The 26,676-nt window shown below is 43.8% G+C and overlaps 3 protein-coding genes across 5 annotated transcripts; 2 read left to right on the plus strand and 1 right to left on the minus strand.

Annotated features, from left to right (window-relative positions):
* Nucleotides 1-68: 68 nt before the first annotated feature.
* On the minus strand, nt 69-10,851 carry LOC149268962 (uncharacterized). Its single transcript, XM_089467641.1, has 3 exons — nt 10,799-10,851; nt 455-1,018; nt 69-384 (listed from the first exon to the last, which is right to left on the minus strand). The coding sequence occupies exons 2-3, from the start codon at nt 897-899 to the stop codon at nt 218-220; spliced, it is 612 nt and encodes a 203-aa protein (XP_089323767.1). The 5' UTR covers nt 900-1,018; nt 10,799-10,851; the 3' UTR covers nt 69-217.
* Nucleotides 10,852-17,666: 6,815 nt separating this feature from the next.
* Nucleotides 17,667-22,026, plus strand: LOC108614709 (uncharacterized). Its single transcript, XM_018008945.2, has 9 exons — nt 17,667-18,178; nt 18,240-18,631; nt 18,687-18,772; nt 18,831-18,932; nt 18,985-19,498; nt 19,685-21,120; nt 21,193-21,364; nt 21,424-21,768; nt 21,828-22,026. The coding sequence occupies exons 1-9, from the start codon at nt 18,058-18,060 to the stop codon at nt 21,957-21,959; spliced, it is 3,300 nt and encodes a 1,099-aa protein (XP_017864434.1). The 5' UTR covers nt 17,667-18,057; the 3' UTR covers nt 21,960-22,026.
* Nucleotides 22,027-22,047: 21 nt separating this feature from the next.
* Nucleotides 22,048-26,616, plus strand: LOC108614741 (uncharacterized). 3 transcript variants are annotated; one of them, XM_018008984.2, is made up of 10 exons: nt 22,048-22,403; nt 22,463-22,854; nt 22,994-23,079; nt 23,128-23,229; nt 23,287-23,574; nt 23,636-23,888; nt 23,946-25,444; nt 25,715-25,886; nt 25,958-26,306; nt 26,384-26,616. In XM_018008984.2, the coding sequence occupies exons 1-10, from the start codon at nt 22,208-22,210 to the stop codon at nt 26,530-26,532; spliced, it is 3,486 nt and encodes a 1,161-aa protein (XP_017864473.1). In that variant the 5' UTR covers nt 22,048-22,207; the 3' UTR covers nt 26,533-26,616. The 3 variants fall into 3 exon arrangements, 2 of the variants coding, with proteins under 2 accessions (XP_017864473.1, XP_017864475.1); XM_018008986.2 differs by having other exon boundaries at nt 22,049-22,403; nt 25,958-26,302; XR_001915910.2 differs by lacking the exons at nt 25,958-26,306; nt 26,384-26,616 and having other exon boundaries at nt 22,049-22,403; nt 23,946-25,528; nt 25,715-25,854.
* Nucleotides 26,617-26,676: the final 60 nt, after the last annotated feature.

Below are 26,676 nucleotides of genomic sequence, written 5' to 3' on the forward strand. Positions count from 1 at the left end.
CAGAAGAAACACACATTTTTCCAATAAACAGTAACAAAAAAAAAAAAAAAAAAAAAAAAAAAATGAAATGATTGAAAAATGAAAATGTTTTGTTTCATGTTGTGAACAAAAATAGTGGGAAATTTGATACAGCGAAAAGCTATTTTTGTGCGTGGAATATTTGGATGTTATGCGGAAAACTTGCTAAATAAACTCTTGAGCAGCATTGATAAACGACTCAGTCATATTCTGCATCCTGCTGGGAAGCGGCTTGATGTTGTTCAGTGGCCTGAAGGAGCTCGGCTAGCTTGCTCATGAATTCGTGCCCCTCGGCGTGGGTGCTGTTCAGCCAAATCTGCACCAGCATTTTGGCTTCGTCAATGCTGGCCACATTTTTGAGGTGGCCTGAAAGTGAAAGTGGAAGAACGTCGCGTAACAGAGGTGGGAAAATGTTGGGGCGAGTGCTGCCACTTACGTATGACCATTTCCAAGGCCTCCCATTCGAGGTTGTAGCGCTCTGTTAGGAATTTCAGCAGTTCCAGCATGTTGCCAGCAGCCAGGCTCGACTCAAGGTCATACTCCTGCAGTAGCTCATCATTGCTCCAGTAACGAACGCGTTCATACATGACCTGAGTACGACTCTGGATGATGTTTAGCAGTCTTACCGATTCTTTGAGTTCTTTGCGCTTCTTGTTAATTTGCCTGATGTTTCGCAATGTTTGGCGTTTGATTTGGCCGATTTTTCGTAGGGAATTCGACTTATTGACATTAAATTCCCTCTTAAAGATTTTCGCACATATGTTCGCATAACTTTGTATGTAGTCGCCTCCTTCTTGGATGATCTTATTCCAGTGTAGTGCATCCTTTTGGAGGACTAGTGGTATTTTCTTTAATTCGCTTGCAATCCTGTCAGTGTTCATTTTGAAGCTCAATTAAAAAACACGAGGAATACCAATTTCATGACACACTACAGTGCTGCGTATTGTCTAAATCGCTTTTTGAGCTCAACAGTGCTCAACACTGGTTTAAAGTAACATTTCTAAGGAGAATATGTTAGAGGAAGAGAGTTGTAATTAGTATTTCATTGACTCTTGACTCTCTTTCTGTGTGCTGCTTTCCCTTTCGTTGCGTGCTCACATGCAGAGAGAGAGCTAAACAGCAGCAGCAGCGCCCCATTCCGCTCTCTGCATTGCCCTTGCTTTGCCTTGATTGGTTGTCTAAGCTTACTCTCTTTTATAATTAGCATTACAACAGCTGCTTAGCAGCGGAATGTTAACACTTACATTTGTGTTATTGTTTTTTGCAGTCTCTTTCTCACCCTTGACAAGCGTCTAACATTTGGTCCTCATCTTAAGGCAGTGGCTAGGAGATGTGGGCAACGCATGCAACAACTGCGGTGGCTGCTCAACAGACGCAGCACCATGTCACTCAGAGCTAAGAGAGCGGTTTATGTCCACTGTATAGCCCCAATTTGGCTCTACGGTGTGCAGATTTGGGGAATATGCGCAAAATCAAACTATAAACGCATACAGGTCCTGCAAAATCGTGTATTGCGGCAAATTACAAACTGCCCATGGTATGTGCGCGGCTCAACTCTACATCGAGATCTGAAACTGTTTACTGTGGAGGAACAGATTGGGAGACACACTAGCCGATATAGTGACAGACTGGCTAGACACCGGAGCAGACTAGCGAGAAGATTGCTTCCTGCGAGACCACTAAGGCGATTAAAACGCTTGGGTTTTGCCAAAAATATGAGATAAGTCGTTTAGGGATACTTGTAAATATATATTTGTAAGTCCTCCTGAATACATCAGAAGGTTAGGTGTTATATAAAAATTCGAATTGTGTTGTTAAGGTACTAAACTTGCATTGTACAGATTCAGCGCTTAAAATATACATATATACAAAAAAAAAAAAAAAAAAAAAAAAAACTCTCACGCTCTGCTTAAGAATGTGCTGCAGCAGATTTGACGCGTGTCTCGTGCATTAACCAACACTGATTATCTTTGCTATTCCTCTGTTGCCAATTTGATCGCGAAAATAATAATAATAATGATACAAGTTTTTCTACTAGTTTATGCTGCGCATTAATTGCGCGCTTGTTATGTGAACTCCTTCGACTTCGGCTTGCTTGCGCCGTGCAATTAGCTGGCCTGCTATCTCTTTCTATCTGCAGCCTGTCAGCTGGGAGCCGCACAGACATGAGTTACTGTGCGTTGATTGCGTTTAAGGCTTGATTGTGCATCATACAGCAAAGGCAACAGCAACAACAGCAACAGCAACAGCAACAACAGCAACAACACAATTTGCTGTTCTTTTGAGGTAAGCGCGCGAACTGGTTTCATTTTTTGCTTTCGGTTCTGCATTAATTATCAACAAATCATTTTTGTAGCACTGAAAGGCGCATTTATTAGTGATTATGCAGCGGGTGAGCAAGCTGGATGCGGGCCCAGGGGCGGGGGGCAGAGGCAAGGCGCTTGGTGTCGCAGAACATGTGTTTCGACTCCAGCAAGCAGGATGCGCAAGCTTTTTGGTCAACGTCTTGACGTGCTGCCACCGAAAATTTGTCAGCCACAATGATCGAGTCGTTGGACAAGTGGACCAGGAGGAGCGTGGAACGTGGCCAGCGGACGTGCGGACGAGGCGACGCGTCGGCGACATGACATGGCCGTTGATAATGCATAAAGAAGCGAAAAAGAACGAGGCATTGCAATTAAGATATTTTTATGTAAATTAATGAAAACAGCAAGCGGCAGGCGCAGCAGAAGGTCGCCAGATCGTTGATAGTGCAGCAGGAGAAGGCGGCAGGGGGATACAAGGGCTGCAGCAGAAGAAGGCGCACAAGCAGAAGCAAAAGGGAATGCGAGAAGCAGTGGCAGACGTGGAAGCTGCTGAGCAGAAGAATCTACCAAAACAGACGCAGCAGCAGTAAGAGCAACTGCAGCAGCAGCAACTGTTGCTATAGACGGCGCTGCAGCAGTCTCTGTGGCAACATTCTTCGACTGCATGCGTGCAACTTACAAATAAGTACAAGCTGAGCAACGGCCAAACTCCAATTGCGACGAAAACTGTGGCGCATTTTTAATTGGAAAGCGCGCACAAAAACCAAAGAGCGATGCGAGCATCGAGTTTACACGACTAACAGATGCGCTGCATAGAAATGGAAAACATTTTGATAAGAATATATTTGATAGACGAACTTCATATGCAGAAAAGATTATATAGATATAGATGCAGCTGTTTAGTTATAGATATATTGGCGTAGATATACGTAGATTCAGAGATGAAGCCTATCCGTTTATCTGCCTTATCTTTACTTCATATTTATTGTATCTTCTATCTTCAAGATACTAGACTTCACTGGAATCCCATCGTAGAGTCCGACCTAGTTATATTGTCCGATATTATCAAACCTTTCAAATCTAGTCAAAGAGTAAGAAAAGCTTCTAAGCCAAGATCAGCCAAAACACACACAATATACCTCTTCTCTATTGCAGGGTATCAAAAACGTAGCCGAAGTTGCCGCAGCCTCGACCAACGATCTGCAGAACAAAAAAAAGAGGAGAAGGAAAAAAAAGTGACGCACCGAAAATTTATTGTCTCATGATGCGAAGCCGAACGAGCCGAGCTGAGCTGCATGTCGAATGGCGAGAGCAAACAGCAAAAAGGCCGCGAGCAATCGAACGAGAAGGAGCCGAAGCAGAAGCAGTAGCGGAAGGAGGCAGCAGGGGAGACCAGGAGAGATCAGGAGAGGGCAAGTAGCAGGAATCAACTCCTTTGGCTGGGCCTTTACTTAGGCATTTATGTCTGGCACTTGACACATTTTGTTATGGCATCGCAGCTACCGCGCGCCTCTTCCGACTTGTTGTTGACCCAATCAAAATTCCAGCATCTTGCACTTGAATGCGTTTAATTTGTAAGCTCGCCGGGTCGCAAAGTGTTGAGCCGCATGTCGAGACATTGTATGGGAATCGGGATCACTAGAATCTCCGGCTCTGCTGCCTCGATATGTTAACCGATCCGCAAATCGACAACAATCGTGTTTACAAGGCGAAAGCCAACTGATTTGCAGAGATACAATGCTAATGAAGCAAGGATTATGTTATTATAGAAAGGGGAATTACAGGCTCTACATGTAAATTGAGGCCTAACTCTGGCTCTGGTATTTGCTGTATATGAGAGGCAAGAGATTGTCAAGGGCATATCAGGGCAAGCATAACTTATAATTGATTACCATTTGATTATTTATGATTAGATTTTTTTTCTAGAGTTTTCAGATTTTTCAGATTTCCTCTACATAATTCCTTTCTTTTGTATACCTCTAGTATATCTCCTTTGGATGAATAGATAAATCGATAAGGTATATCCTTCTCTTATAGACTCCCTTCGCCTCTGCTTCTCTAGATTTATTCCTCCTCTTCAACAATTGCTTAATATCTCCCAGCTCTTTTCTAAATCTCTTCCGGATCCTTTTCACATCATTTCTACAACATATCTTCTCCAACTCTTTTTCAGATCTTGGCTTCACAACCATTGCCAAATCTCTCCCGCTCTTCCTCGACTGGCTCTTTCATCTTCGTTTGCTGATTTGCATTGTGGCAGCAAATAGAGAATGCATAGAGAATTCTATATCCGTATATAAATATGCTCCACTTGCAGCTGCACTTTGAGCTCGCCCCATTTGTTCTGTTCTGCATATCCCTTTGGCGCATTGCTGTTGTTGTTGCCCATGATGCCTATGCTACGTTGTTGTTGTTGTTGTTCTTATTGTGTTGTGTGGCATAAGCCAAGCTATTTGCCTGCTTATCTGTGCCGACTTCCTCTTAGCCTCCTGGCCACTTCATAAGTGGCCCCAACTGGGCGTCTGTGTGTGGGGTGCAGCTGGCCTTTAACCAGTTCCAGTTCGAGTCCCAAACCCAAGCCCAAACCCAAACCGAAACCCAATTCCAATCCCAGTTTCAGCTCTAGCCCAAGCCCCAATTGTGGCTCCAGATTGTTGCCGGTAGCGTTTGCTGATCGCAGCAGGCAGAAGATGAAGAGATCGAAGAGGGGGCAAGTTGATTTATTCTAATCTGTATAAGCATTGCTATAATAAAGCAAAAGTGCCCACTGAGTGGACAATGCTGGCCAGCGGCTTTTGACCAGCTTTTCAGTTCTACTTGTTGTTGTTGTTGCTGTAGCTGTTGTTGTCCAGGCCAAATTGCCGATCGGCCAGCGCAGTGGGCACTTCGTTCAGTCAGGCAGTGCTGCGTGTCTTAGCTGGTTTGCTGCTACTTTTATACAGAGTAGAGAAAGGAAAGTAAATATGAATGCAGAACCAGGTAGTATAGAATAAACAGGATGGATTATAACGGAAGGGAATAAAATAAGAAACAGTTCCGAAAAGAAATTAATAAATCCAGCCGAGACCCTTAGCTATAATTAATTGCTTGGCTAAACTTTCATCTGAATTTAGCTTCTTTTTTGGCGGCTTTAAAGCTGGCATCTCTATGGCAACTGCACAGTCGCTTTGGGGCCTTTGAGCAATGCGCGTAATTGGATTTAAGCCCAAAGTGCAGACGCAGCTGCAGATTCTAATGACTCAGCTGGAGCAGCAATAAGGAAAGAGAGAAAGAGAGGGAAATAGAGATAAGCAGAGGAAGAGAAAGAGAGAGAAAGCAATAAAGAAAATGTATCACACACTCTTTTTCGCTATAGCTCTCTTCCTCTAAATATCAAGACTGATATAGAGAAATATACGGAGAAAGGGGAATACAGAGAGAGAGAGAGTGAGATACAGAGAGATATAGAGATTTAGAAAAATCAGACATAAAGAGATAGTAAGAAAGCAAAAGGCATAGCAACTGACAAGGATGAGAAAAAAAGGCAGAATCAGAGAGACGGAGAGAGAGAGACACAGAGAGTAAGAAAGAGAAGGAGGAGAGACTTAGGCAGTCAGAGAAAGGGAGCGGGAGAGAGGGGAGAAATAGAGTGAGGTCCAGGCAACCTTTTACAGCGAGCCAGGGAAATTGACTAGCAAATTAAGTTGCAAGCGCTAATTTATCGTTTCAGCTCGACTTCTGCGACGCTATCGGCCGAGGCAAGTGCAAGAGGATTCCGACGATGCACAGGCTTCGTGTGTTATCGACACAAAGTGTTTGCGCCCCGACAGGCGACAATGATACGCCCCTTCGAGGAGAAGAAGCAGAGCAGCTAAACCTGCCGGCAGAGCAGAGCAGAGACCAGCTTTCAGCTGCAGCCACTTTGTCAGCCGCTGTCCACAGAGCTCGGCGTGGGGCAGCTGCCGCAGCGGAGGCAACTCTTCTTCTTGCTGCTGCCGCGATTTTATTCAAATTTCAACATGCTGCAGACATTCAATGTTGAGCCTGGCAGTAGGCGGCGGCCAAATCACGTAATGCGCCTTGCAAACATCGTTAAAACACTTGCAACGCGCTCAACACGGTCTGCAGGCAGCATGTTGCAAGCCTGCAAGGTTGCAACACTAAAGCCTTTTGTCTACATCTAACTTCATCCGCATGGGCCGGCCCTCCTCTGGGTTCCTTTGCTGATTTTGTTTTAGAGCCAATTTACATAGATTTGTATACCCTAGGAAAGGAAGTGGAATGGAGTTGGGAATGACTGTTTCTACTTGGTGAACCAGTTCAAATGTTCATTTCTGAGTCTAATAGGAAATCTCTTTGTTGAACCAGTTCAAATGTCTATTCTTGAGATCCTCATTTTATTCACTAGTCGAGTTAGTTTAGCAGCTCAGAGAGAGAGACTAGGCTAGAGTTTATTATTCTGTTCTAGTTCCATTTGTTTCAAATTCTCATTCTTAAGTCTTTCATTTTAAGCATTAGCTCAGTTCAGCAGTTGAGAGACTAGAGATTAAGTGCTCTAGCTCTTTCTTTATATGCAGACTCTACTCGAGTGCTCTAGTTTCATTTGCTGAACTATTTCACTAGTTCATTCCGGATTCTCTCAGTTTACTCATTAGCACAGTTGGATCAGTGGCGCATGAGATTGCCTCTACTACATTAAGGACTTTGTGGAATCACTTTAAAGATTTATCCTTCGTTTTTCCTGTTCCCAGCTTAGCAGTTCATATTGGATGCTGATGGATTTGGAGATCGAGTAGATTCCATTTTCCTTTATCTGCTAATCGAATCTCCCATATATAGGGTATTTTAGTTGTGGCTACTCATACTTGTGCTACACCCTTGGGCCCTGCCCCACTTGCTCCAGCTGCTGCTAAAGCTGGTGTCTTCGTCTTGCTCTGGTCAGTTGCAGCAGACGCTGCGTTTATTTAAATTTATTTTCCTAGAATGCCACAAGTCGCCACATCGATGCGCAATTTGTTGTTGCAACGTGCAACGTGTGGCAAGTAAGCAAGTAGCAACTGCTGCTACAGCAGCAGCAGCATCAGCATCAGCAACTGCGTCTGCGTATGAAAATTAATTGCTGCCACTCGTGACGATGGCTGCCGCTCGATCTGCCGCCTGCGCCCCGCCACATGCCTCTTGCTACATTGTTGTCTCCTGCATCTCGCTCTGGCTCCTGCTCCTGCCGTTTCTTTCCTTCTCCCTCTCTCTCTTTCTCGCCTCGTCGCGTTGCGAGTGGGCGGCCTATCGTTTAGATTTATGGCTCTCGCCTCAGTCTCGCCGTCTGCGAGTGTCGCGTGATAAGTCTATAAAATGTTCGTTACATTTGTATGTGCAAATGGCTGTGGGATGGCATTTGCATATCGCCCAAAACTGCCCACAGAAACCACTCTCGCACTTCCTCTCCACTTCTCTCTCTCTCCCTCTCTCTCTCCATCTCTGCCTCTGTTTCTTTTTCAATATGTGCCCCTTGTGGCTTGGTGAAAGGCGCCTGCATGTGGGCCGCAGTTAATTGTCTTTCATATGTGATGAGGCCACATGCGATTGCAAATCCCGGTGAAAGGAATACATTAAAAAGCGGTAGAGAGAGAGAGAGAGAGAGAGAGAGAGAGAGAGGGGGGGGGAAGGTGTTCTCCAACAGGTGGACTACACTGTGGCAAACAGTGGCAACTGTTGCTGAGAACTGTTGCCAAAAAAAGAAGCTCTCAATCACGCCAACTGCCAAATGCTGCTTTGTTCAATCAGCCTTTGCTTGAATCAATCAAATTCGAACAGTTCCACTTGTGCTACCCAGCCCAGTTCCTACGCCAGTTCCAGCTCCAGCTGTTCCCCTGTGACACATTGCACCATTAATTTGATGGATTGTAAAGTTTTTCGCTTCACCAACTTTGATGTCCCAAAAAAAAGAAAACGAGGAAGGAAAATTGTGCGAGAAAAAAGGGAAAATTAAGGCGCACATTTGATGACAACTAAGGCAGTGGTTGCAGTGGAGGCGGGTGAGGGGCGTGGCGCAAATTTATGCCTGCCCCAACACTAGACGCTTCACTGAGTTTCTTTGTGTGTGTGTGTGTGTGTGTGAGTCGGGCATTCACTTGATGAAGGCAACGAATGGATCATCGAGTGGAGCGTTGAAAGCGCTTCATTTGCATTGTGGCCGAAGGAATTGGGCGATGCCTCAGTGCAGATGCTTTAATCGGAATCGGCGGCAATCACAGCATTTAGGGTTGTCAAGTTGTGCGATTTTACAACGGAACTAGTTCGCGTGAACTGTTAAGTTGGTTGTTTGGGGCTGTAGTTATTGAGTTGATTTAGATAGATGTTTCTATGCGTGTCGTTATATTTCTCTATTTTTCTGATATGAGATGATCTAGTTTTCTCTCTCTCTCTATGTCTCTGACTCGCTCTCTCTCTATGTCTATCGATCTCTTTCTATGTGTCTCACTCACTCTCTCTCTCTATCTTCTTTTTTCTCTTCCTTTTTCATATATTCGTTTCCTTCCCTCCTCCCCTTTATTATCTTCTACCGCCCATATCTCTGCCTTTTAGCTCCTTTTATTCCTTTGGTGATTTGCTGGCGATTTTGTGGCGATTTAAAAGCGATTATGGCCGCAACTTTTCTTTGTTATGCCAACTAAATATGACAAGCAGCTCTCTGGACAGGCTGTTTCCACATATGGCATAGCTGCTGCTTCCGCTCCCCCTGCGAGTTGCATTCCTGGTCCATAACTGCTTCTGCTTCTTCTTCTTCTGCGTGTTCTGTTTCTTCTACAACTTGTGCCTGTGCTCCTTTTTGCATGGGCTGCGATTGACGTTCGCTGATAGGCGAATTTTGCATAAACGCAAGGCGAACGAACGTCGGACGCGTTGGCGGAAATGCGTTTTGAATCCTTGTTGCCTGGCCCTGCCTGGCCTGGCCGATCCGTGCGCAGCCTGGCAGCCGCATGGGGCAAGGCGACTCTTTGCCCATTTTGGCCGGCGCATTGTCTGCGGCCGTCTGGACGCGGGGCTTTGTTTAATTGCGATGCGAGCTGGAGCTGTGCTGCAATTGTGTGGAGCTTGGAGCTTGGAGCTTGGCGCTGGCTGCTTCGTTTGGTTTCCTTTTCGCATTTCGCTTTTTTTATTGTTTTTGTTTTTTTTTGCTGCTGCTGCTGCTGCTGCTGCGCATGGCGATTGTCCCTGGAGGCATATGCGTCGCATTGCAATTGAAATTGAGAATCGGAGCACGCTCCACGCTGCTTGCCCAGCCACATGCTGCACACACACAAATTCCTATGCCTATATGCCGCATGCCGCCTCCCGCCGCCTCCTGCTCGCCCATGCCTGCCTCAGTTCCTGTTGCCTTGCCACGCACAATGCGCGCATAATAATGAGCCTGAAGGCGGCAAGGCAGCAAACTTGTTTGGACTTGCAGCTCACCTCTGTCTCTCTCAGTGTCTCTCGCTCTCTCTCTTGCTCTCTCGCTCTGTCTTGCAACGTTTGGCTGCCTCGCATTTTGTCAGCCCATACGTGATGAATGCGATTTCTGTTGCAAGCCGCTCGATGCAGCGGGCATTAGAATGTCATTTGAGCATTTGCCACAGCATGTGGCATGTGTGTGTGTGCATGTGAGTGTGTAGGTGTTGCTGTGTTTAACGGTTATTGCCAGCGCTTTAGCCACGCCCGTGTTTCGTACTTTTTGACTAACTTTTTTGGCCTAATCGCATTTAAGCTGATTTTTGAGCTTGTTGCAAGTTAAGCCAGCCGGTGGCCAGCCCCTCCTCAGCTTGCCACATTTGCTGCCATTCACTTTGCTAACTGTTTACCACAACAAAGGCTCTTTGGCTACTCTTGGCTGCTTGTTCTGGCCGCAAAGCGAAAGCCCGTCAAGAAGTTCTTTGCGTTTTTCTTTTTTTCTTGTTCAAAATCGCCAGCAGCCCCTCGCCCCTGTCCACAACAACAACCGCGCCCCTTGTTTCGGCATGTCAACAGCTCCGCTGATTCCCAATGCCCCACTTCCAGCTGCTGCTGCTACTCCTGCTGCTACTCCTGCTGTTCACTCATTTAGGCAACGAAATCGCTCCGAACTTTCGTGCAGTGCAGTTTCTATTGTTCTTGAACGCGAAAAGAGGCGCAACTGAAGAAGAAGAAGAAAAAAACAAAGCCTTTCGTCCTCTCTCCCTGCTCTCTCTCTCTCTCTATGCCCCCATTCGCCTGCTACTCCTGTGGGGCACTCCTTGGCAACGTAACGAAGTCAACGTGGCTGCCACAAAATGAGCGCTTTATACCTACTTAGATCGCTATAAATTTGGCTTAAGGCAAGAAAAGTGTTGCCGCAGCGGCAGCGGCAGCGGCAGCTGTCTGGACCAAAGCACAGTGGTACGAAAGCAATTGAAATTGAAATTTTTCATATGTAGAAATTGATAAATTTATTTGAATTTTTTAACAATTTTATTAAGAATAAATATTTTAATAGTTACCGTTTTAAAGATTCCATAAAAGTTAGCAAGGAAAGTGTATCGATTTTTGAGCAAGCATTATTTATATCTGAAATAAATGAAAGAATTAGAAATATTATATTTATAATGGGAGCAAACACTACCAAAATCTATAATAAATGAGGGAATAAAATGTTATATTCAGAATTATAAGGGGAAATTTATTGAAATTCCATATATAAATTATGAGAATTTAGTATATATTATCAAGGCTATGTTATATGTTGAAGAATTCGTGCCAGACCTCAAACAGTCTATACATATATATATGTATATGTTTGATTTAATCTATGTTGATCTTGCGATGCCTGCCTATACGTTCGTCAGTTCGTTGGACCATTCGCAAATCCTTAAGCTCAACTGAATAGCTAGAAATTTAAAATGAATATCCCAATCTCTCTCGAGTCTCACTGGCTCAGCTATGATTATTCGATATTTAAACAAATTCTCAAACAAATTGCATTTAGCCCACTGCGGATACTGTGTTTGTGTACTGAACTTTGGTTTGTTTTTGTTTTTGGTTTACGGCGGTTCGGCTTGTTGCACGTTGTTGTTGCACGTTGCCCGTTGCCCGTTGGTCCGTTTGCCCGTTAGTGAAGCTTAGATGCCGCGCGTTGCCGCAAGTCCGCATGATTTATGCGATTATTCTTTAGCGCAGCGCCCAACTTTATTGTTTTATGTTTTTGTGGCTCGCTGCTGAGGGGCAGAGGTGGACGCCGCGGAGTGCGGGCGTGGCTTGCTTGGGTCTATTGACTTGGACTTTGGCTTTGGCTTCGGCTGTGGCTGCAGTTGCAATTGCAGCTCGCTAGGCCAGCAGCGCTAGCACTCAGCAGCTGTTTATGTGGCGCTGCAAGCGAGTGCTCACTGTAGCTGAGAGTTCAATAATTGAACATGCAGCATGCAGCTTGCCGCCGAGGCGAGGCATGCGCCGGGTTAATGTCTTGTTGGTTATTGCCACGTCCAGCTGCAGCTCCAGCTCCAGCTCATGTGCTCACTCCATATGCCGCTCCCTATATCTCTGTATATCTGCCTATCTATCTATCTCCCTCTCTGTCTCTCGCTCTGTGGCTGCAGCACCTGGCTGTGCAGCCTATTTGTAATTTGGCACTAACGGATCTGTTGAACCCATCAATTGCAAGCTCAGACAAGACAGACGAACAGCGGGATTATGATTGAGCAAAAGAGGGAGAAGGAAACCGAGTGAGAGAGCGAGACAGCGAGAGAAGAAGAGAGCCAGTTTGTTAGCTGGACTTAGAGACATGTTCATTAAGAGCTGCCACATATAATAACTGTCCAGCGAGTGGCCTATAAAGTGTTGAGATTTTAAGTTGCAGCTGCAACAGTTGCTGCTGCTGCTGTTGCTGCTGTTGCTGCTGCTGGGAATGCAAAACGCGTGCAACACCATAAAAGTCGAATATGAATTACGCCCCCTTTTACAGCAGAGAGGGGCGTCTTGGCAATTACAATCCATGCCAGATCCGGCTAGGCCAAGCCAAGTCAAGCCAAGTTCAGCCAGTTGTTGGTCTATTTTTGGTAACTTGTCTAACAAGCAGCAACTGTTGCTGCTGCTGCTGCTGCAGCAGCGATTGCAGCTGCTTTTGGGCGTGGCTGAATTAAATAAAGCATAACTGCTCGCACTTATATTAGCAATGAGCAGCCAAACAATTTTGTTGGCCAACAACTAGTTCAACTCTGAGTCAGACTTTTGCGAACCGAAAGCCAACGCCTTGTCGAACCGATCGGGGCCAAGCGCTGCTGTGCCCACTCACTGCAACATTTCAGCTGCAACATTTCATTTGCAACCGCATGACAATTGCTTATTCTGTTATTGTGCTTCCAAAAAATGCTTCATTAAAGCGCGACACGAAATTATATTGATTTTTGATCAAGCGCTGATTGTGTTTGCCGTTTCTATGCACAATAAGTGTAAGATCGACTACCTAGTTGCCCTCGATTCACTGAGGTAAACTAGAGTCTGCACAAGATTTCATATTCAAGTCAACTACATATCGATAATTATCGATTTTATAAAATAAAACTAAAATATTTGGCATAAGAGCTCCGATACGCGTCATTGCTTTACTCTTTTTAGCTGTTACAACCGAGAGTTATAAGTTGGCTAATTAGGGAGCAATTACAGGGTATCTGCAGTCTTTATTATGCCTTGCCGTATAATTAAATGCGGGCACAGTTGGCAGCCTTATTGAAGTAATAATATTTATTTGCACAACCAGCTGGGCCCAGCTGGGATTTCCGCCGCTTCAGCCCGTTCCCATCCGTGCACGCTACAGTTCCAGTTCCAATTCTGATTCCAGTTTTTTTTTAGTACTCTGTCATTCCGTTTGCCACTTAAATTTGCATTTTTATATTGAGCGGACAGCTGTGGCAGCAGTCAGAGATTGAGTAAAAGAAACTGGAAAACTAGAAAATCTGTCCGACTGTCTGTCCATTTGTCCGTCCGTCCGTCCGTTCGTTCGACTGTCTGTCTGTCGGTTTGTCGTCATCATAAATCGATAAAGGCAACGTGGCTGAGCGTGCCAAAAGTTGCCAATTAAATGTGGCAGCACAATTTGCCGCTAACCCGACTGCCTGCCACTTGTTGCACGACAGACAGCCCAGGCCCAGGCCAGTCCTCGCAGTTGCATTCGTAATGAGCTACGTAGGCAACAGACAGACTGAGAGAGACGCAGCGAGAGATATAGATAGAGAGAGTGGGAGTGAGAGAGAGAGAGAGCGCAGGGACATAGTGCGATAAGTAGAAACTTCAACTGACTCGCAAATGCAAATTGTTGCAACTGTCCGACGTCAGTTGATAAGGCGGCACTTGAGGCCTTTTGCCACCAGCAGCGGCAGCCGCATCGGTGGCAACTGTCACTTTGGGTGTGGCCTGGCAAAACTTTAAATTGCCTCCCAAAACGATATACCCATTCCCCCTCTGTCCATTGCTCTAGCTATTGCTAACTAGCTCAGACAGCGAAAAAGTTTGCTCAGTTTGCTTATAGATCGGAATTGAAATCGGAATCGGAATGGAAATTGGAATTGGGTTTTCGGTTAAAGTTTAAATTTAAATTTAAAAAATACAATGTCTATGTATACAGTCTGAAACCATATGGCATATATTATGTATGTAATTGTAAAAAGATTACCCCTAGATAATCCCCATTTGAGTAATTTTTATAATCATCGATCTTTGATTCAAAAATTTGTATTATTATTTTTTGTATAGATCTCTATCAAATGAAAAAAAAAAAAAAATTAGACATATTTTACTTATTTAAAAGTAGAGAATAAATGTCAGAATTTTAATTAATTTTAGCTCGACATGACCGACCTTAACTATAGATCAAACACCTTACGCTTAAATGCAGCTAGATATACTAGTCGGCATCATTAAAATCGTTGGGACAATTCAACAGCAAAAAATGTAAATGTATTTTCTGGTCGGCTGTCGCCAAATGGAGCATTCCTATTTTATTTCTTTTGGCCGCTTTCCACGCTCACTTTTCACCAGCATTGGCTTCTGCAGATGCCACAAACAATGTGTGCTTTTAATGTATGTAAATTTTAAATGAAAATCAAAATAAAGAAATCGAAAGACATAGATAGGGATAGAGACAGAGAGCGAGAGATAGAGACAGACAACAATTAAGCAAAAGAGCAAACGTAGCTGGACTGGGGAACTGAGAAACTGGGCCTAGGTCTGGGGCTTTCGGTTCGAGATGGGTATGCTGCTCGGAGTAAGCCAATCAACTGGCAACTGGCAACTGGCGACTGGGCAAAGAATTTATTTAGTTTTTTCTAATTTACATATCTGAGGCATTAGCTGAATGCTCGCTCGTTCGGCTATTCAAATTGCCTTTGCATAGATTTTCAGACTAAACAAATTTGTAGTTAGCTCTTGTTGTTAGTTGTTGTTGTTGTTTGTTGTAGCTTTTTCTCAAATGCATTGTTTAAACATAGAAAAACATGCATCTACCGTTAAGACCGACCAAACAGAAATTAACTAAAGTTTTTGTCAAAGCAGCCAAGTCTATACACTAGCCGTAGAGCTATCAAAGCTAAGGCATACATGTGGGGCCTCTAGGCTCTGTTTGAGTAAATAATTAGCGAAAATTTTGAGGAGTGAAGAGCCAAGCAGTTGAGCTTCTGCCTGTCATTTATCATTTTGTATAGTACAAGAAATTCAAGCTAATAAATCCAATTCTTTATAAGCCACAGAAGACTGGACAAAAGTCTAAAACGGGAAGATCATAAAACAGAATCTCTTTAGGGAAATTCTGCCATGTTTGCTTGAGGGACAAACCACTTGAGTAAAGTGCAATGCCCTAACTGGCTGGCAGGGCATAGAAAGTTGGCCATGCAGTTCGCTGCAAATTAATTAGACTCAATTTGTGGCAGCTGCCACAACTTGGGTCGCAACGGGCGAACAGAATCTATGCTCATATTGTGCTCAGCTGCTTTTTTTTCTCGTCTTCTGTGAGCAGCAGCGATTCTCATGTAAATGCCAAAAGTTGCAGCATTGTTTAAACATTTACAAAAAAAGTAGTAAAAGAAGAAGAAGACAGAGAGAGAGAGAGAGAGCTGGGGAGAGAGAGAGTAAAAACGGTAAACAAGTTGCTGTCAATGTGAAACATGGACAACATTTTTCTGAGCGCTTTCTAATCGCAGCTCGAACCGATAAGGCAGTCGTTAAGTTATGTGGCAAGTGTTGAGCAGGAGACGGAGAAGAAGACGGAGAAGGAGAAGGAGGCGGCGAGGGAGTGCATTTGTTATACACTTTCCCAGCATTTGATTTTGGCATAATTTCTCACTCGCTGGCAACGTAATCGGCTGCCGTTGCACTTGTTCGATTATAGCCGCAAATCAAATGGCAAACAACTTCTATACAGATGTCAATTATTTTGGCAAGCAACGAACCAAATTGCAGCTCCACTTGGAGCTGAATTGGAGCTGTGTGTAGCTGGAGTTGGCTCGCTCGTTAGCCATGTTGCATGCCACATGGACATCAGACAACTACGTGAGGTGGCTCTTTGCGAAGTCAGTCCAGTCAGAGCCAAGACAGAGCCAAGTCAGCCAAGTCATCCAGTCATTCCAAGTCATCTAGTCATCTAGTCATCCAATTCGAGAAAATTGCTAAGGATCGAACAGCTTGCAACTTGCAACTTGCAAGCTAGCTGCTTGCTGCTTGCTGCCTGCTGCCTGCAACGTGGGGCAGCTGCAACATGGAGCTGCTTATAATTGAATGATTGCATGGCTAGGCAAAATGATTTGCTCGTCATTAACTCTCAACTGCATTGGCGTTTATCTTGGGACCCCATTCGATTCAATTGATTTGCTGCCAATAGGTGTCAAAACTATTTGGCTCTCATTTTGTAATCCCCACAATTCCAAAAAAAATATGCTGGCACTATATATGTACATATATACATACGTAAGTATTTGCAACAAATGGGGGAACGAGATGTCTGTCAAGTTCATTAAATTATTTGAAATGTTTTGTCTTTGTCAAGCCGAGTGACTTATTACAGACGCAGTCCAGAGCCTAAACAACTGATGAATGTTACGACCAACAGCTAAGACAGCTGACTAGATGCGCTGATAGACGCACAGAAATACCCTGTAAATTAGATACTGCTATTCAGTGAATGTTTCTATATAAAGGCATGCATATATGTATGTATATGTAGAATAAGAAATACATAGGTTTGTAGAATCTATATAAAGTATATTTTCACTTCTCGCTTTCTCTCTCTCTCTCTCTCTCTCTTTCTCTCTCTTGCTAGTATTATTGTAATGCTCTATTGCTCTGATATAGATATATCTCTTAGCTCAGCTCGTTCTAATTATTCCGAAATATATTCCTTTATAAGTTCTCAACCAATATACCCCCTTTTAACCCAATTCCATTGAGTACAGGATATTTTGTACAAAAGAGGACATTGGTTGGCCAACATGCACATGGACGTAGTTGTGAATGTGAACGGTTGACAAGAAATTTATTTAAAAGACAACTGGCAACAAATAAATTTCAAGAGAATAGTAGGCGCAGCTAGAGACAGACAGAGATACTCCGAGAAAGGGAGGAGGCAGAAACCAAGGTCTACAGACGCGATTCTCGAGCTTGCGTGCGGCTGTGTGGGAGTTGTCGTTGTCGTCCAGTCGTTGCTCTGAAATTCATTCATCAATGTAATCGATCAGACGCAGCTCTCTGCTCAGAGCTCATGTCTGTCTCCGATGACGACGAATCGTGTAAGCGTATGTAAATGGCTCGGTTAACAATGCGACATAAAACTTAATCAATTGATTGCGAACGAGCCATTGTCTAACGAATACCCTGGCGAAAGAGCACTTTAATTATGTCATGAAATGTGTATATACATATGAATGTGTGTGGAAATTGGAAATATCTTCCGTCTTCTACTCCTCTCTTCACTACTACTACTATTATTTCATTATGAATACTCATCTTCTGTTCTTCTATTTTTCTACTCTTTCATCTTTCTACTCTTCCACTCGTTTACTCTTCCTTCTTTTTATATTCCAGCTTTTCTACTTCTCTGATCTCATAGTCTTCAATCTTCTCTAATCTTCTCTTTCTCTCATCTATTCTCACCTATTATACTTTTCCATTATTCTACAATTTTATATTCTACTTTTCGGCTTCCACTCTTGCTGTCTTCTGTTCTTTTACTTGATTTATAGACACTTTACTTATCTCCGCTCTTAGAGTATTTATTATTTCGGCACACGTCTGATTGCACCTTGCCTCGTTTGCTCCCCGGTTCCACAATTGGCTACGAGTCACGAGCCAAGAGTCTAGCTACACTTTCTCTACTCGCAGTTGCAATAGAAAATTGCACAAAAAGCATAAATAAGTCGCAAGTTTTTCTGGCACGAAGCCCAAATAAATTTCGAAGATAGGAGCAGGAGTTGGCGAGGAGTTGGCTGTCTGACCAACCGCACCCACATGCTGGCTGAGTTATGACCGTGGAGCAGGAGTAGGAGATGGAAACAAGCGTCTGCAGTTCGACTTTTCCAATTTCAAATTCGATTTGGTTCGTTCCGACAAGGTGTAACAGACCCGATCATGAATTAATTGTCATGACAACACAAACACACATATACATATACATATACATAGAACCTTTTACATGTTATATAAGTTAACTGTTAAACGCACACGCAGATAGAGGCAGGTACACGCTACATAAACACACACATACACACACAATTCTTACACGATGGTTAAACCCAAAGATGAAGGTCCGGGGGTGCTGATTAGCGTGCAGGAAATGAAGGAGCGGGAGAAGAAGTATATGCAAAAGCTGCAGGAAATTAAAGTTTGCTGCAACTTTATCAAGGGTAAGCAAACGATTGGCCGATAATTTCGATGATCGATAGCCGATAACTTGTCGTTTTGCAGAATCTTCACTCGAATTCCATCGGCTGGAGGAGGAGCGCTCCGCTGTCGAGCATTGGGAAAACTTTTTACGCTGTAACGGCTTGCCACGCCCATATCTGCCACCCGAAATGCGCCAGTTTCTGGCGAAGAAGCGTTACTATCAACAATTCTTCACGGAGCGGAGCGTGGACTGGACCTTGTCCGTAGACGATCGTACCATACTCACACAGAACATATTCCGCAAAGATCTAACCAGGCAAACGGTCAAGGAGCAACTCAACGATGCTATAGGCGACCAATATGAGCGGGACATCACCATGTTTTTGGATACGCTCAACAAGATCGATCGCATGCTCGATACGGCTATTGAAATGGAACGTGTGGACTTTGCACGTCAAATGGAGATCATGGAAGTGAGTGAGTTCACAATACCAATTCACAATCGATAATCCAATAATTCTGTTTTAGGCGCGGCGTGAGATTGAACATGAGATTGATGACTCATTTGATCGTCTGACCTATCGGGTAATACGCATGGATGGCGTCTACATGGAGTAAGGCTTGCTTATGAGTACTCTATATTTGTTGTCCTAGCTAATGGTTATTTTACAGCTCTCTGGATGGGCTGGTAGCCACCTGGAGTCATAGTTGCCCTAGATATGGTATAGATATCTGGGCTTTGCGTGATGTTCCCGTTCGTTTCGAAGAATTGCTGTGAGTATTGGACTTATTTTCAATATCAATTGGTGTTAACTTTTGTCCTTAGAGCTCCGCTAATGGTCGCCGAGATGGCTGCAACGTCCGTTCGTGTTCAGATGCCGCTCAGCGTGCTCCACGATTGCCTCACATTGCGTTGTATTCACTCAAACTTCGACAACTACTCGCAATATGCAAAAAGTTTCGATCCACCCATTCCGGAGGGCAATGTGGACGTCAATGCGGGCATTTTGGATATCGAGGAATGCTTGATCAACGAATGGCTGATGCAGCTGGATATACAAAAGGAGCTATTGGCCATTTTGCTTGAGAAACGTGAGATCTATGAGGAAATAATGCGCGTCATCACCGAGCGAACGGAGCGCGCCGCCAAGGAAAAGAAGAACAGTGATGGCAAAGAGACAAAGATCGTCATACCTAAACCGCCCAAGGAAGCGCTTCTGGTGCCGCCAGGTATGTTGCCCGAACCGTATAACACATTCCTGGAACGCGAACAGCAACAGTATTTGGATCTGCTCGATGAAATATACCATCCAAGACATCTCAAAATAGATGACGACGTGGTAAGTCCTGAATCGAAGGAAGTATGCCTAATGCAAAATATGGGTGCTACAATTGATCCATCGATCCATTGATCCATTGCTTTACAAGTTTTAACAATCTGTAGCCTGTCTCTAAGTGATTTCAATCATTCATGTTTATATTGTAAATTGAAATTTAATTTTCACTTGGATCATTTGAACTTTCAGATCAATCTGAGGCAACACATACTGCTGGGCGGCCTATACTCAATAAATTTCGTGCGTCGCCCGACTGATACCCATTACCAGACGTTTAATGTCACCCTGCACGAGGATGGACGACTACTGCACATTAAGCGCGAAGTTGTGGCCGATCTGTTTAACTCATATCGTGACAGTCGATTGGGTCCCAGAGCAACCAAAGTGATGACAAAGCGATCAAAGATGTTAATGGACGAACAGAAGCGCAAGACCCATATGCTTGAGGACGATGAATTGCCATATTTCTTTGTGACCATACAGATGGCACGAGAGTTCTGTCTATGGGGGACGCCAATACCCTGCCAATACCTGGATACCATGGAGGAGGTCAAATCGGAAACATCAATAGTTGAGGAAAAAAAGGAAGTGGTCGTGAAGAGAAAGAAATCTAGGATCAGCACTCTGCCCACCCAGCAGCAGACAGCAGCCCAGGTAATCGAGGATTCACAATTGACTCAAATTCGCCGTGCCGCAAATTCAACGATCAACATATTTCGGCCCACGCTGATTGCCTTGCTAAGAACCAGCCGTAAGCTACTGCCTGGAGAGCGTGTGTTGCCGGTCGAAAATTTTAATTTGATGCAAAGATTGGATCATCAGAAAATCCGGCAGTTGGAACGATATTGTGTGCCACGGATATTGTCCTCATTCAAATTCCCAATGGAAGTGAGAGAGGAGCTCGAACAGCAGCAGTCCGATAATCGACCAAAACCCAAAAATCTGTTGATCAGGCGACGCAGCGTCGATACTGAGGAAGCTGTTGTTGTTGGCGATTTGGATTTTGATTATAACGTTCAGCACGCAGCTGAAAGAGTCTATCCCGTTTTTGAGTCTGTGGAGCGAATGCATTATGCTGAGGATGATATTAATGAGCCATATTATGACAAGAAGTCCATGTATGGCCTGATCGAAACCTTTGACAATATCTCCACCAGATACATTACAAGGCACATTGACATTATGTCTCAGTCTGACTTTACGGCCAAAAAGCCACCGAAAAAGGCACTGCAAAGCTCGGATTCACGAACTGGCATATCGTTCGCTAAAGCGAGATCAACGGTTCGAATACAGAGCAAGCATATGACCGCTATACGACCGAGTAACTTAGGCTCCACTGTTATGACTGGCGCCCAATCGAGCCGCACCACAATGGCAGACGAAGTGGAGGAAGCCCACTCACCAGAGACCGTGCCGCACACTCCAGAAGAACAGGAAGTAGAGGCGGAGAAGCCCAAGCAAAGGCTCATACGCTGGACAACCAAGCACATCATTTCCTACAAATTTGACAAGGAAGCACGCACCATGAACATCCAAACGGATCGTTTGGGCATCTTTGGATTTGCGTACAAGCGCTACGAGCATTTCCCTTTCCGTGACTGGAGCCTGCAACCTAACGAAGAAAAGTAAGATATAAGTACCTGTACTATATCCTGTATCTCATTTGAAAATTGTTCTTTTTTTCGCCCCTGCTTTAGCAATGATGAAATTATTCTAAGTGTTGATACATTTCATGCACGTGTTATACTCTACATTTCGGCTGCAGGAGTTAGGGGCTATGTTACGGATATAACCAAGAATTATGTGGCACATCCGGTTAAGTATTTGGATATACAAACTCCTATTACCGACTTTCGTGAACTGCGTCGGGTATGTCCACATACTATTCTCTGGCTTCGCGATAAATATTTAGTTGATTTGTTTTCCAGCGTTTCTATGAAAAGGGGATAAATATCTTTGCCGAAAACGATGCGTGCTTCTATATAGACAACGGTTACTTCTCGGTTAAGCACATGGCCACGGAGGATCACACATACGATGCCATGGCTCTACATTGCAAGCTAATGAAGTTCTATCGCTCTAGCTGGAATCGTCTGGCATCGCGACGTAATTTACTGATTGGCATGAAGAATGCTAAAGACCCAACTGATTACACTGAGGTCACAATGCGCATAACACCCGATAATGTTACCTTTGTCGAAGTATCCGAACTCTGTTCCGACGATCTGGATATTATAAAGCTTGACTTTAAGAATACATGGCGCAATATGAGTGTAAGTTTCAAAGAGATCGAGTACTTTGAGTAAAAATTTATAATGTAATAATCATTTAGAACTACACGGATCTGCATCAGGCAATCAATTCAATGAATCCTTCAGCTACGGACGTTAGGAATAAGGATCCGCTTTTGCTTTTTCAGGTCAAGCGGATGCTTAACGAAATTCATGTAATGAGTTTTTCATAGTATTAGATTTGTTTTCTATAGACTTCTCTATGTTTATAAACGAGTAAAAATGTATTGAGAGAATTAACTGTCAGTTTTTAATTATTCATAAAAACACACACACACACGTACGCACAGACAAAACATAAAAAAATAAAATAAAAAATAAAAAAAAATCTTAAAATGTGTAGATAAGCATCAAAAAAAAAAAAAAAAAAAATGTAAATAATAATTAAAAAAATATAATAAAAAAAAAATTATAAAAACCAATGAAAATGAATAAAAAAGTAAAATTAAATTCAAAGAAAACGACCAAAAATGGTGAAGGGAAAGAACCATCGAGTAGAGCTCGATCGAATGAATTCAAAGATGTACCGTTTATCTCTGAGCAAGACTGGCAAGCACGGGAGCTTCGTCACATGCAGAGGATACAGGATGTGAAAGTATGCCTGAGCTTTATAACGGGTCAGTGTCGAGTCTCAACAAACTAGCCACAATCCTTAAAGGTCCACCTACTTATTTAGAGTCGATTGAGGATTACAACAAGCTGCAGTACGAGCAGAGTAAGGCGCTGGCATGGAAGCGCTATATCGACTGTGATGGCCTGCCCCGTGTATCTGACCCGCCTGATATCCGTAAAATGATTGCCGAACTGAATTATTTCGAGGAGTTGGAGACGAAGTCGACGGTCAATTGGGAACTGGCTGTGGATGAACGCTGTGTTCTCTCGCAGAGCATCTTCCGGCAGGATCTGACGCGCCAGACGCTTCAGGAGACACTTCGGCCCAATATCGGCAAGTTCTTTGAGGAAGCTGTGTCGCGTATACTCATTACTCTCGAACGCATTGAATGCATGCTAAACAACGAGCACGACTTGTGTAATCTATCAACCGAACGGATCATTGAAGTATTATGTGTGAGTGCTTCAGTTTCAAACTGATTGGAGATATAATTTGAGTCCTTAAATTAATTTTACCTATGATAAAGTTGTCCATTGTGGAACTGATAGAGAGCGATAGATTATTTCCAACGTTTTTATCAAAAACCCTTTGCAGGTGCGTCCGGAACTGAGTCGGGAGATCGATGTGTTCTTTGATAAGCTCACCTACCGCATTGTTTCAGCACCGAGTGCCTTCAGAACGTAAGCTTATACATTGACTTGACAATTATTACAAGTGTTATCTCTCAGGTCATACGATGGGATAAAGGAAACCTATTCCTACAATTGTCCCAATTTTAATTATCAAGTCTGGTGGCTTAGCGATGTGCCCGTGCGCTTCGAATACATGGAGTAAGCTTTGACAATAGTGCGAGTTTCGCTTTGAATTGAATTGATTTGGCTTTGCAGACTACCCCTAATAGTGGCCGATTTGGACAGTGTGGGCATCCAGGTGCAGATACCGCTTAGTGTTTTATGTGACAATCTAACTCTGCGCTGTGTCCACACCCTTTTCGATCATTTGTCGGAGGAAGCGAAGAGCTATGAGCAGGTCATCGATGGCGCGGTGAATATCAACGGGGGCATAATGGACATCGACGATTGTCTGGTCAACGAATGGCTGATGCAGCTGAATCTTGTCGACAAAATAATATCAGCATTAGAGCAGAGGTTAACCGAATATGAGCAATATACGGCGTGAGTGAGCGCAGCAATCTGATGTGAGAAACTCTATTTTCAACTAACAGTAACACCTTAGAGAGGTGGCCCAAAAAGAAGCGGCAGCACGGATAGCGGAAAAAAGAACGAACAAAGCTAGGAGCCCAAAAGATGCTAAGTCAAAGCGCTCTGAGCAACGCTTATCGAAAAGGTTGGCAAGGGAGCCAGAAATGTTACCGGAGGGTATGTTTCCTGATCCCTTACAGAGGTTTATTGAGCAAGAGCAACAGGAGTTTGACGATTTTTTAAATCAGTTCCTAAATCCACAAAATTTGAAATTGGCTCCTGATGAGGTAAATCGATGAATGTAGGATATCCAAATTTGGGGATTTAACTTTACAGTGTTACAGATCAATTTACGACAATATAATATTTTGGGAGGCCTCTATTCGATGCACTTTGTGCGAAAGCCCATGCACAAGGAATTTGAAAAGTTCAATATAACCCTGCACGAGGATGGACGAATACTATATACCCAGCAGGATGTGCGAGCAGATGTCGGCAGTCGCAGATCGACGCGTCTTAAGTCACGATTTAACTATACCCAGGCAATGGAATCACCGGAGAATCGACACCTAAAACTGGCCCCAGATGAGGTTTCATATTTCTGTGTAACCTTCCGACTGCCAAAGATGTTGTGTCTATTCGGGGAGCCCGTGGTATGTCAGTTTTTCGAAGAGGAGATTGACGATAATGAGTCAGACGAGGCTTCGATTGGAGCTGGAGAAGTCCACAAGCTCAAAAAGAAACATAAAAAACGTTCAGCGTCAAAGACAGGTCAGGAAATTGCGAAGAGTAAGAAGAGAACATCGGGGGGCTTAGACGAACGTATACCCAGACCTAATATGACGCTCATTAAGCGAAAGTCGATGAATGCTACAAATATCTATCGTCCCTCTGTCATAAGTGTACTTCGTAACAACGTTACGCGCTTCACGAAAAACATTGAAGCCGAATTGCATGACTTTGAAGTGGACGGTAAGCAGGGAAAGCCTCTGACTCCCCTTCAAGTCCATGAGCTGGCACGATGTTGTATACCTCGTGTATTGTCCTCGTTCAAGTTTCCGATGGAGTTCCGCTTGGAGCGAACCGAAGAAGTGGCCGAGAGAGCTGGGCGTGGCTGCACGTTGTTGCGTCGGCATCACGCAGAGGCCAAGGTGGTTGAAGTAGACAAGCAAGCAGAGTTTTTCAGCTATGATAAGCAGACAGGGCCCGAAAGACTATTTCCCATTTTCGATCAGCAAAGGCCATCGATATCTCTCGAAACTCCCGCTGAAGACTCAGATATAGATTCGCTGAAAAGCAAACACGTGAAAGTCCGCCGTACAAGCCAAACACAGGATGCGACGGATCCCACAAAACTCACGTTGTTTGGGATAATGCACACCTTAGATGAAATCGAAAAAAAGTATATGACCCGTACAAACGCAATAATGGATCAGTCTTTTGGCACTAAGGGTTTACGGCTAGCCCAGTCAGATATGCGGACAAAGTCATATTCGAATCGCATGTCCGTAATGAACAGTAAACCAATGTCATCTCTAAAGATTTCACGATCGTCCCACTCGGGTCATTTTTCCATTGATTTACGGTCAGGCAGCGAAACAGCCAGCGTAACCTCTAACGAATCTGAGACCACCAAAAAATCAATTAAGGAGTCCCTGAGGCCAAAAAAAGAGCTACCCAAGGTGAAGCACTGGACCACTAGATACATAAAACACACCGAGTTCTTACCGGAATCTTGCACAGTTAAGATACAAACAGATCGATTGGGCGTATTTGGGTTTGCATTCAAAAGTTACGAGCACTTTCCCTTCAAAGGATGGTCCCTGCAATACAACAAGGATAAGTAAGTGAAGTTGGGAAACTACGAAACTGTATATTAGAGGATATTAGCATTGCCGATTATCTGTCGAGTTTTGAGACCATACAGGTTTGTCCGCTAAAAATAGCTATCTAGTCGTAAATGGGGACTATGCTCTATTGAAGCCTTATTAATTTGTTCTATGGTTTACAGGTAGAGGGTATTTCTGTAGTCTTCTGGCTTAGCTCTAGCTTTTAATTCTTCAATGCAATAAATTTTTCAGCCCAACTCCTTTTCCTTTTCGTCTTTTTTTAGTATCAACGAAATCATCTTTACATTGGACACCTATCATGTGCGCGTCGTCCTGTTCATAACCAACGCGGGCATCCGGGGTTACGCAACAAAGATAATTGAGGAATATGTTGCCAATCCGATCAAGTATCTGGAAATCAAAGAGCCCACATCAGACTTCACTGAGTTGCGTAGGGTAAGCTAAACTAGAATCGTACAGATATTAAAGAGATCTCCGTATCTAATCGAGAATCCGTTTTTCTGTAGCGCTTCTGCGAGAATAACATCAATATATTTGCAGCGCACGATGCCTGCTACTATATTGAGAAAGGTTACTTCTCGCAGAAGCATCTGGCAACTGAGTTGCATGTCTACGATGCCTTTGCCATCCATTGCAAGCTGATCAAGTTCTATCGCTGCGACTGGAATCGGTTGGCTCCTCGCCGCAATATATTGCTCTGTTTGCGTAATCCCAAGGATGTGAACGATGGGGCGGATGTCACAATTCGCGTAACGCCCGACAACTCAACATTTGTGGAGGTCTCTGAGGCATGTACGGATGATGTCGATGTGATTAAGCTAAGCTATCACCTCACTTGGCGCAACATTGGAGTAGGTATTTGTAACCCCTAGATATTTATCTGCAAGCGTATTATGTGCCCTCGCTCTCTCTCTTCCCCTCTGTTTTTATAGGTCTATTCGGATGTGCATCACCTGATCAACTCAATGTATCCACAGGCCACGGATGTAAGAAATCGCGATCCCAAGCTAATTCACTACATACGCACACTGTTCAAGGAGATCAGGCCTTTAAGTTTCTCCTAGTTGGGTATAGATGCTGAGAGGGGTGCCCTTTCCATATGTACTTTTAATAAAAACGCATATGCTTCTCCAATTGACGTCAATTAAAACCAATTTGTAAATAACTTTCCACTTGACTTTCTTTGCGGACTTTTTCCTAAGTTGCAACTCAACTGTTTCGAATC

The sequence above is a fragment of the Drosophila arizonae genome, chromosome 4 (assembly GCF_054131065.1).
Source record: "Drosophila arizonae isolate 15081-1271.41 chromosome 4, UAZ_ARI_1.0, whole genome shotgun sequence".
NCBI lineage: Eukaryota > Metazoa > Arthropoda > Insecta > Diptera > Drosophilidae > Drosophila > Drosophila arizonae.